Genomic DNA, 11,230 nt, shown 5'->3' on the forward strand with positions numbered 1-11,230 from the left:
GTGAGTGACAGGCTCGAGTCTATATATCTGGGAGGAGACGCACTACGGTTCATTCACTAGTACTAAGAGGAGTGAAAAACATCCGTGGCGCACTGACGCACCGAGTTCGGCACCAAAACAAGCCTCACAGCGGAGTGGCACATTGTGGAGTACAGTGTCGGTTGAGGAGAGGACGCCTGCTTTGGATATTAGTCTTCCCCCCTTTTCACCTTTTGGATAACTTGGAGATTGGAAACGCTTCTCTGGACGCGTTTGACGCACGGATACTGAGATCTCCCCCGGAGTGGAGGATTTATTTGTGTTTTAGGGTTTTTTTACCTCGCCAAATTGTTTTTCTTGGTGTAAATTCTTAGGAATAAAAGGGTTTTTTATTTGTTGGTGACGCTGCTGTCCTGGAGAAACGAGAAGGATGGCAGCCTGGTTCACCTTTACCATTGCATTCAGCACCACGTTAATATCGCAGGTATGGAGGAGGATCTGCTGGTCCTGAATCCTTGATGAAAACACAAGGAGACCAGTGTTTTATTTTTATTTTTTCAACAGAATGAGCGGCGCTATTCCTAAATAATCTCTCCCTCTCTTTTTATTTAGGTATGTGCTTCTGGAGTTTTTGAGCTGGATCTTCACGAATTTAAAAACCTTAAAGGTTTGCTGGCGAACGGGAACGTATGCAAGCCCAGCTGCAGGACTTATTTTAAAATTTGCTTGAAGAACTACCAGGCTGTGGTCTCGCCGGGTGACTGCATCTTTGGGAGTACAATGACACCGGTGCTGGGTACAAACTCTTTCAGCGCCAAGGACAGTGGCACTTTACAGGGGCCGATCCAGATCCCGTTCAAGTTCGGATGGCCGGTAAGGCGTGCGCGCGCGCGCGCACACACACACACACACACACAGTGCCATTTGTCTGCAGCGCTCTTGTTTTCGTGGAACAGCTGCGCGTTTAGGAGCGCACCGGTTTATTGGTCAGCTCATCTAAATCCTTATCATTAGGTAATGCTCTGAAGACCGATTGAGCTACCGCGACACTGTTCACTACAGAGGCTCATGCGGAGATCACCGTTCTTCTCCTCACGCATTTATTGCTGCAGAAAAAAGTGCAAGATCGACTCATTCCCTAACAATTAATTGATTGTTTTTAAGTGCACCTGTTTTTTTTCTCCTCAGGGGTCATTTTCATTAATAATTGAAGCATGGCATTCACCTTTTGGAAATCTACCTGTAGGTAAGTACAACGTATCTAACCACAGGAGGGAGCTGTGTCTGTATATGTCACACGTCAGGCTTTCCCTTCTCTTTTTTTCACCCGTTGACACCCAAAGAATCCAACCCTGGGTAATTTAATGTTACCAAACATTACTTTCTTCACCTTATGTTAATTGTTCACAATTTCAGACACTTTTCATGCCTTTTCATTCCTTTGTTATGAACTTCAGAACACCTTTTTCATTCTTATACCCAATACAATTGAACTTCCTCCGTAGTTTATTTTTGGCGTGGGAACGAGCTGTGGGCTTTGGTGAGAATACACAGTGCCTGCCAAAAGCCCCTGACTACATCTTCCTGTATTTTACACCTTACTCTGTACCCTTTTGGAAGAGGGAACCAGGCCTGGGAATGTTTTTGCTGATGAAGAAAGAGGAAATATCAACCTAAGTTCATGGGATGTGATAAGGGATGCAGCTTGCTGCTGGGCAGATTATTAAAGAGAAAGCACATGCTGATTCTGCAGGAGGGAAGGCTTAAACCATCCTTCCTTTCTCATCTTTCTGTTTTTTATTTTGTTCTTTTTCAGAAACCAACAACCCAGACTTTATGATTAGCTCCTTTGCCACCCAAAAACAGCTGGGTGTAGGAACTGACTGGTCCCAAGACACACAAACTGGAGCGCAGACAGAGCTGAGATATTCCTACAGGTTCGTCTGCAATGAGAGCTACTACGGGGAAAGTTGTTCCAAAAAATGCACGCCCAGAGACGATCGCTTTGGACACTACACCTGCACCAGAGATGGACAGCTTTCCTGTCTCCCAGGCTGGAAAGGGAAATACTGCGAAGAACGTAAGCAATCAACCTCTTAAGCAGTCTATGTTGGTTGTTCTGTTAGCTGTGTGAACTGTTAGTGCTGTCTTGAGTTGGTTTTATTTCTGAATCTGAGATAATGGTGGTGGATGCTCCTATAAATGTCTCTCACCCTAATTGTACCTAAAAGGAGAAGTTAGAGATAGCAGTGGTGTTTAAGATGTCACCATCATTGAAGCTTGTGGATGTTAAACTAGACTTAATGATATCTTAAAGTCTGGCGGAGAAAGTGGTGCAGACATTTTCCTCGCCCCATACATAAAGTCATATATTTCTGACATGTAATGGGTTGTGGGTTTGTGAAGACACAGACTGTTTGGAATGGCATTATACTCGTGCAAACCTCACTTGGCCAAATCGCAAACCAGAATGCCATTTGGCTCCACAATACCAAAAGGGGCCCTCTCACCAAATGCCAATTAATCAACGAGTTGATTGGAAGGAGGCACTGTGAGAGTAATAGTTACCATGTGCTGGATGTGCAACCACATGACGGAGGATCTGTCACCCGTGTCACATGGCGGTGAAAGAGAAACTGGCATGTGCTATTTTTTGACTGTGGCGCCAAACTCTAACCAGATGGGCTCACGTGTTGCAATTACACTTGCACATCAATCGTTGATGACTACAGAAAATATACATGAGAAAGACAGATTGAGCATCTTTCAGACGCCATAATTTCCACTCGCTCCCACACTCCCACACATAAATCTGAACAAGCCTGGTCATTTGGGTTCAGTAGAGACTCCCGGTTTCTTTCCATCCTTTTTTTCCATCTTCTGTTGCTGCTTTTATTATTTTTAACTGCATTTCATTATTGAGCTGCTTTTATTTGCATGCTTTTATTGCTTCTTTTATGGTTCTGGACCAGTTCTTTTATGCACGAAACACTTAAAGCAATGCTTGTTGTGTTCCCCTACCAAAAACTGTTCCCACCTGATTTACAGTCGATGAGGTGTTCTCATCTCTGCTAAAATGTTCATCATCATGCAACAATGAGTAAGTTGCACAGATGTAATTATTATTTCTTAGGTATGTAGGAAAATGTCGAAACACTGAAATAATTCAATATTTCGTGTTTTGATACATAATAGAAATTTTAAAGCGGTGTATTGATTTGTATATTTGCTGTATTTCTTCTGTTTGGTGCAATTCAAACTCCAACTGCTAGGTGGCAATAGTTTTTACTGCCTTCATTTTGATGGAACAAGATTGTGGATGTGTCAGCGTGGAATCTGAGCTTTCCAATTAAATCCAGTCATAAAATTTACAGCCATCGCCTGGCTTTTAGTATCATAATTATTGTATTGTCTGTATTATTGTTCATTTTTCAAAAAAAAATTCATATCACAGTTTTGGGCCATTCATGATTTCTATTTTCTTTTTTTTTTCTTTTTTTTTTTTACTGAAATGAGGTCGAACTTTATGCAAATTTGGTCTGGTGACAACCACATTCCAAAAGTAAATGTCAAATTTGGATCACCACCACTCGGGCTTCCACCCACCCCTGCCCGCCTTTGAAATCAAAATTGCATCCTGATGGAAAATAAATACATTTTAAAATGTATTATTATATTTTCTTGCAGAATTTTCATTAGAAGTCTTCAGACATCAGGATGTTTCCACTCAAGGAACATTATTTTTACATTTAAAACAAATAGAAGAACATCAATAAATTATTAATAAATATATTATACTTTTTAGGACATTATTTTCAAATGCTTTTAAGAAAAAAAGCAAAAATGTCAACTCTGCCAATGGTAATCAACTTGCTATTTATAAAGAAAATAAAACAAGTTTATTTAGCTGCGTGTTTTATTACAGAGATCAACATTAAGCTGCTGAAGAAACGCCATAAACGACGAATTAAACCCATATTTTGTCCTTTTAGGGACGCGCGTGCCCGGTAACATAATCCGCACGCGAGGGGAGGGGCGCGCGGGCATCAATAGGAGGAGTCCGGGCGACTGCACGCGCCAAGGTTAATCGCGGCATTATTATCCGCCACGCGCCACCGATGTTTAGCCCTCTGCCATTGTTGGACGCGCGGCAGTAGCAGCTGCAAATATGGTTGTGGCAGACCACAAACAACAATAGTGACAGCTGTCTGCTATTGAGAGCAAGCATCTGTTCTGGACTAAAGCGGGCGCTTACTGTCAGTCCGCCTGATATGTCGTCCTGAGAATCAGTGTCATGCTGGACCGGTACACTTAAAACGGGACAAACAAACTCAGCCTGAACCCCCCTCCATAGCCCAGCCACCAACCCCTCTCAGGGGGCAGCTGGGGGAGTGGTGAGGCTGGCAGGTTCGGAATGACAAAAAGTTGAGCCTCGTGTGCTTCAGCACACACGCTGGAGTTGGCTATTTCAAGAGAATAAATGCTCTTCATCCCAGGTTGTTATTATGGAGCATTAATGGATTATCAGACATTTTTACAGGCTTTCGTATCTAACTGGGATTTTTCAGACATAAAACATCACATCAAATTCTGATTAGCGATAAAAAAAAATTATTTGGTGTTTTTCTTTCTTTTTCTTACAGCTATTTGTCTTGAGGGTTGCAGTGAAAGGAACGGAAACTGCTCCAAACCCGGGGAGTGTTTGTAAGTATCGGTAATTATAAAGTGTTGAAACGCGTGTGTGTGTGTGTGTGTGTGTGTGTGTGTGTGTGTGTGTGTGTGTGTGTGTGTGTGTGTGTGTGTGTAAGAACATAGGAACAGGAGTTGATTTCAGGTGGAAATTCTTGCCTTCTCCAAATCCTCCCGCTCTAAAACAAAAATTACCAGCTGTTTTTGCATTTGTAATCCACTAAGAATGGCCTGAAGTTCACAAAAATCAACAAAATTTCTCTCTGGTTTCCCTGCATCACTCAGCGACTTCCCCACTTCCCATGTTGCCTTCCTGTCACTACCTCGTCTCTTTCACTCACTCACCAGTGAGACTAATTCTCACACACATACATCATCTGGCTGGGAGAAATTCCTTCTAAAGTCCATTTTTGTCCATGTTTTGGGTTTAAATCCGTCATTGACGGCACAAACTGACCCAAATTTGGGTTAAATCCTTTCGATACCAAAAGCTGCTTTTTAACAGTACAGCCAGGCCTGATAAAGTTGAGAATAACAGTTGTGAAAATTAAAAACTGCAAAAACAAACCTTTTGTTTGTTTTTTTATTAGGTTATTTTTATTACTTGTCTGAAGGCAGATTTGATGAATCTGTAGATAAAAAGTAGATTATAGGTGATGATGAAACAACATTATGAAAAATAAACATTCTGGCTTATAGAGGATTCCACACTCTGCTGGCATTTTTCAGATATCTGTAATTAAGTAAAGTATCAAGTAATAAGTATCTTTAACATGGGGGGGGGGGGGGGGGTTACAAGGGGTGGACTGGCCTATCTGGCATTCTGGCACTGTCCTGGTGGGCCGCTTAGCCAAGTGGGCTGCTTGCCCAGCACTACTCCACAGTTGGTGATCTGCAGAACATTAGCTACATGGTGACCTGAAGCTAACAGAGTTTTTCCAGGCATTTTTAGCGAGAAAAACGTGGTAGAGCGATGACGTAGGAGTTATTTTACCGCGTTAGCATGTAGCTAATGTCCCGCTGATCTCCGCCCGTGGAGACTGAGCTGATCTTAAAGGTCAGGGCTCCCGGTCGCAACGGTCTGGCACTGCTTGTAATTTAACAGTCCCAGTCCAAACTAGGTCTCACATTCGGCCTAGAGACAAGTCCGCGGGCGGCAACACCCCCCATCCCCATCTCTCTCCCAATTGGGAGGGCCGACGATTCGTAAAAATGCCAGGGTCGAATTTTGGTCCCAGTCCACACCTGGAGGTTACTAAAGTTGCATGACCAATTGCTGATTTCTTTAAATGATCGCCAGTAAATCCCAAAACAGCTCCACATAAAACACGATTGTTTGGTTTAAATCAGTCAATTTCCTGTTTTATTTGATGTGTTCATTCAATAAAACTTGAAATGATTGGAAACAGTGAGTAATCAAGACTTTTGTTGTGACTTTTCAGATGCAGAGAAGGCTGGCAGGGCACTTTCTGTGATGAGTGTAAGAAGCATCCAAACTGTAAGCACGGTACCTGCCAGCTGCCGTGGCAGTGCGACTGCCAGGAGGGCTGGGGAGGCATATTTTGTGACCAAGGTATACCACACAACTTGGACCACTGCTGCTGTACCTCTTCAAAAAGAGCCTCTCATATTACATGTGCACTGTTTTTATTTGAATTAACTGAAAGCATTAGTAAATTAGCTTTTACACGCACCAGCATCCAAAGCAGGCAGCTCAATTTTCTTCCCTCAGGCACCTTCCTCTCTGCGTTCCAGATCTGAACTTCTGCACCCATCACCGGCCCTGTTTGAACGGCGCCACCTGCATGAACACGGGCCAAGGGAGCTATACGTGCACGTGTTTGCCTGGATACACGGGGGTTAACTGTGACCTGGAGATGCAGGAGTGCGACAGCAACCCCTGCAGAAATGGAGGGACATGCGCAGTAAGCAGGCCTTAGAATAATACCTGTTGATTATTAGATGATTTGTTTGTTCTTATGTTGGCTCATTTATGTCTTTGCTTCGTAAGACTCTAGAGGGCGGCTACATCTGCAAATGTCCTAAAGGGTTTGAGGGCTCCCACTGTGAGCACAACCTGCTGACATGCGCCGACTCTCCGTGTTTCCAAGGCGGTAAATGCTGGGAGAAAGACAATGGCCGCAGCTACAAGTGCGAGTGTCCCCCTGGATTCACTGGACTCAACTGTGAGAAGAGAGTGGACAAGTGCACGTCGCTTCCCTGTGCTAATGGTACGGTTTTCCTCTCCTCTTTGCCCCCCTCCTCTTCCCTTTCTGAACTTCCCTTTGCACCCACCCCTCCACCCCCACCCTTTCTCGCTTTAAATTCTTGCAACTGGAAGCCGTGTGGAACAACAGGAATTGCTGGGAACTTGGTGTCTATTGTCCTCCATATAAACATTCAGCAGCTCAGAGCAACGTCCTGTAAATGTCACCACAACTCGCTGCGGTTGTTGATGAAAGGGGGACAAATAACCGAGCGCAGTTTGGTTTCTGTCTTCTTGTAAACGCTGAGGTTCTGGGATTGCTCTGTGTTGTGAGAACCATAACACAGTGTTGTGTGGTCACACTGGATTTGACGGTGATGAGTGAACTCAGCCGGCCCTTGCGGGAGGTCTTAACGGGGATCATGTTTTCTCTAATTTTGAATATCTTTTAATTTCATGAGGTGTATACTCACTGTCCACCATTTCTCCTGTAGGTGGACTGTGTGTGCTCCAAGGAGGCATGCGTATGTGTAGCTGCCGTACGGGATTCCTCGGACAACGCTGCGAAATAAACGTCAATGAATGCGTTGGTAAACCCTGCCTTAATGGAGGCACCTGCCAAGACAGAATCAACGACTACTTCTGCGTTTGTCCTGCGGGATATGGAGGACGTAACTGTGACAGAGTCCTGAATGAGTGTTCCCTCCAACCTTGCCTCAATGGAGGCAGTTGCACTGGAGGCGGCGGGCCAGGAAAGTCTCCAGCAAATTGCGTCTGCCCTCCAGGCTTCACCGGACCTCGTTGTGAATCCCTTGCTACCTTCGCCTCTCCGGATACGGGCGAAGACGGCTTCCAGTGGGCAGCTGTCTCTTTGGCTGTAGGTCTGGTGGCACTGCTCGTGTTGTTGTGCATGGTGGGCTTGGCCTTGCGGCACATCCACAGACATACACGAAGCCGAGCGGGCGAAACAGAGACCATGAACAACTTTACAAAAGTTCAGGGGGATAACCTGATCCCAACATGCCAGCTGAAAAACACCAACCAGAAACTCAGCCTGGAGGTGGACTGCGATTCAGAGAAATCAAACTTCATCCATAAAAACTATCACTTGGACCCTTACGATTCTAAATCGAAACAGTTCAAGGACGAAACTTCGCAAGAGGATAAAAGCCTTATTTATGGGAAGTGTTTAGAAGATAAAATGCCTTTGAGTAGAGTGTACAGGTAAGAAAGGCTTCCACGTTGTCTCTTCATGTTCCCCCATCTCCTATAAAATAAAAGTGTACATACGGAGCCCCACTGAGTAGAAATGTTAATGAGAGTCTCAAGTGCTATAAATCGTTGACTTGAACCCCTAGTTTGGTTTTACAAGCATGCATTTTTTGCAGCTGCCAGTCTTTGTGACTAGTTTCATTTGTGTAATACTGTTTTCCCTTCTGATTTAAAAATGCATTAACACGTTTGGTTTGTGTTTGCAGTGAAAAGCCAGAGTGTAGAATATCTACAATATGTTCTTCAAGAGACTCTATGTACCAGTCGGTATTTGTTATAGCAGAGGAGAGGAGGGAATGCATTATAGCAACTGAGGTAAGCTAAAACATAAAAAATACAGCTTCATCTGCATTTTCTTGGATAATGTTTCCAGTGCATTACGTCATCCTAAAGTACGATCCCTCATAGAGATTTAGCCGTTCTTGTGAAGCATTGTCTATTATTTACACCAAAAAAGAAGAAATTCTACATTTTATTAGTTTCCGTAAATTATGTTGGCTATTCTTTATCTTGGACCCAAAATCCTTATTTATTATAATTTCCCACACATGTTTGGCTCTTTTTGGTCTCGAAGGTGCTATATTTCACTGTAATGGTGTTAAAGTAGATTTTCTCCTATTTCCAAGTTAAATATAATGGGTATTATGAGCTTTTATCGTCAAAACAGTGCTTACAGAGTCTGACTTCATTTTCATTGTTCTTTGTATTTGGTTTTAATCCAATATTCCCTTCTTTTATTTTTGCCCCCAGGTATAAATGATGAGGGGTCAGAAAATGTTTGGACGGAGACACAATCGAGGCAGAATTGAATATATTCTGGATTGTTTACAAATGCCGATAAAGGAGGACTGGACTGGAGATCGTTTTAGATGTTCAACCGCTGCTCTGGGATGCTTAAAAACTGGAGAGGGACACAACTAAACAAAGAACTGATTGATTTTACAGAGTGTGTGTGCAAAGCGTGTACAGTGCAGGACCTTTTCCAGTCGTGTCAATGGTCTAGAGAAGAGACAGGCTACACGATACATGAAGACTGCTGGAGCATCTGTGAAATGCTCGCTCATTATCTTGGCCAACTTGGACAGTAGAAGGAGGTGGAAGAAGTGGATTATTGCCCCACGTGTCTGACCTGGCCTTATTCGATAATCATGACTTTGAAAGCCAACCAATCAGTGAAAAACAGTGCCTAAGATTTGACCCTTTTCAAATCACCCCCCAGCCCCTATTCCCAAATCTCACTCCTGCCAGCTTTGCCTGCTATGCAAGACTCAGGGTCGAAAGGAGTGAACCCGCCCGGCCCGCCGTCACGATCCAACTTCAGCAACGGTGACAGAAAAGCTACAAGGAATCTTCAACTGTCAATCGTGTGAAAATGACTGGTTGTGGTTTGTTGGCGTGCGGGTGGTGATTGTATGCAGCCCAAGTTCACTAGAAGCCTTAAAAGAGGGGGTTTTCAGTGTGTGCCCTTGTCTGTTCTTGGTTCATTTGCACTACAAGAAAAATAAATAAAAAGCAGCGAGGGAAAACACGTTTTTAATCAAAGGGAAAATCACAGGAGCCCAACAGTCAGTGCAGTGCCAGCAGGATCCTAAAGAACAAACACATAGAAAACACGTTTTTATGCAAAATAGAAAATGAGGAGAAAAGACTGTCACACCACTGCCTGCCTATAATAACGATTCAAAAGCAGAAGAACCAATAATGTCATTTTTTTATTATTATTTCCAGAGTTTAATTTAAATACGACACTGTTCTTTACATGTTTTATAATATTATTTTGTATATAATGCATATTTATAAGGACCAAACTTCTGAAGAATAAAACTTCCTTGCAAACTGTTTGTCAGTAAACGGAAAGAGGGGATTATTTTTGATGTGTTTTTAAAATAATGACACTGAAAACAAATGACGATCAGTTGTGTCTTGTGTTTTTTTCATATTTGAAGGGATTTTGGGGAGATTTTGAAATGTGTTTTTGTCTGAAAGTCATAAATAATTACAGTCTTACTTATTGTAGATAGATTCTCTACTCTTAAGTTCCCCTTGCATGAAGGAGCTTCTGACCTTATTTCTAAGACTAATCCCAGCATCAATATGAAAGAAACTTCTATCAGCCATCTAGGATCTTATTCATGTGACCTAAGACCTTGTGCACATGTGAGTAGTCCATAATAAGAATGTTTTTTCTATGATTTGGCCAATCATATGCTACTTGGGGCGACGGTGGCACAGGAGTTAAGTGCTCGCCCCGTAATTGGAAGGTTGCAGGTTCGAGCCCCGCTCAGTCTGTCGCTGTCGTGTCCTTGGGAAAGACACTTAACCCACGTTGCCTGCTGGTGGTGGTCGGAGGGACCGGTGGCGCCAGTGCTCGATAGCCTCACCTCTGTCAGTGCGCCCCAGGGCAGCTGTGGCTACATTGTAGCTCATCCCCACCAGTGTGTGAATGTGTGTGTGAATGGGTGAATGACTGATTGTGTTCTAAAGCACCTTGAGGGGTTCCAGGACTCCAGGAGGCGCTATATCAAATACAGGCCATTTTCCATTTACTAAAAACAATTCTTTCAAAAAGTCCAATGAAAATGGAGATTTTCTAATTCTTCGTTGTCATCATTTGCTTGTGAACGTAAATAACCAGAGTTTTAGGTTTTGCGATGTTGCTGCTCAAGACAAAACTCGCTCTGACATCACATGTGAGACCTGTGTTTACAAATTCAATAGCTGCTGTGTGTAGAAGACCATAAGAAAGGACGACAATGAGGATGGTTATTGCCCACCACCTATTCCACGATTTGTGGAACTACTGCCCCCTACAGGACTGGCAGGATTATTAATGTGACTCAGTGCACTGAATTATTTTAGCTGAAAACAAGGTGGTGTGAACCCAAGTTTTTTAGATCGGCGAGGGATGAACTTTGGTTTTGCAGATGTTGGCCAAGTGTGTACATGACCTCAATCTCATGGTAATAAAGTTAGGTTTGGAAAGAAGATGAGCGAGCCAACTGAGAGCTTCCACCCTTTAATTTAATTCTTCCTTCAGACAACACTCCATCATTGGTCCATCAAGACATCAAGATCTGACCCGCA

The 11,230-nt window shown here is 43.3% G+C and overlaps 1 protein-coding gene across 1 annotated transcript; it reads left to right on the forward strand.

Moving 5' to 3' along the window:
• The first annotated feature begins 215 nt into the window (after positions 1-215).
• dll4 (delta-like 4 (Drosophila)) lies at positions 216-9,786 on the forward strand. Its single transcript, XM_015947962.3, has 11 exons — positions 216-463; positions 592-852; positions 1,168-1,225; positions 1,796-2,059; positions 4,623-4,683; positions 6,111-6,241; positions 6,424-6,593; positions 6,680-6,899; positions 7,369-8,098; positions 8,353-8,461; positions 8,897-9,786. Exons 1-11 carry the CDS (start codon positions 410-412, stop codon positions 8,900-8,902), a joined length of 2,064 nt encoding a protein of 687 aa, XP_015803448.3. The 5' UTR covers positions 216-409; the 3' UTR covers positions 8,903-9,786.
• Positions 9,787-11,230: the final 1,444 nt, after the last annotated feature.

The sequence above is a fragment of the Nothobranchius furzeri genome, chromosome 2, assembly GCF_043380555.1.
Source record: "Nothobranchius furzeri strain GRZ-AD chromosome 2, NfurGRZ-RIMD1, whole genome shotgun sequence".
Lineage (NCBI taxonomy): Eukaryota > Metazoa > Chordata > Actinopteri > Cyprinodontiformes > Nothobranchiidae > Nothobranchius > Nothobranchius furzeri.

Coding starts and splice junctions, on each gene's coding strand:
- dll4 (XM_015947962.3), top strand. CDS start 410: ATGGCAGCCTGGTTCACCTTTACCATTGCATTCAGCACCACGTTAATA. Junction 853..1,167: donor CGTTCAAGTTCGGATGGCCG/GTAAGGCGTGCG, acceptor TTTTCTCCTCAG/GGGTCATTTTCATTAATAAT. Junction 4,684..6,110: donor TCCAAACCCGGGGAGTGTTT/GTAAGTATCGGT, acceptor GTGACTTTTCAG/ATGCAGAGAAGGCTGGCAGG.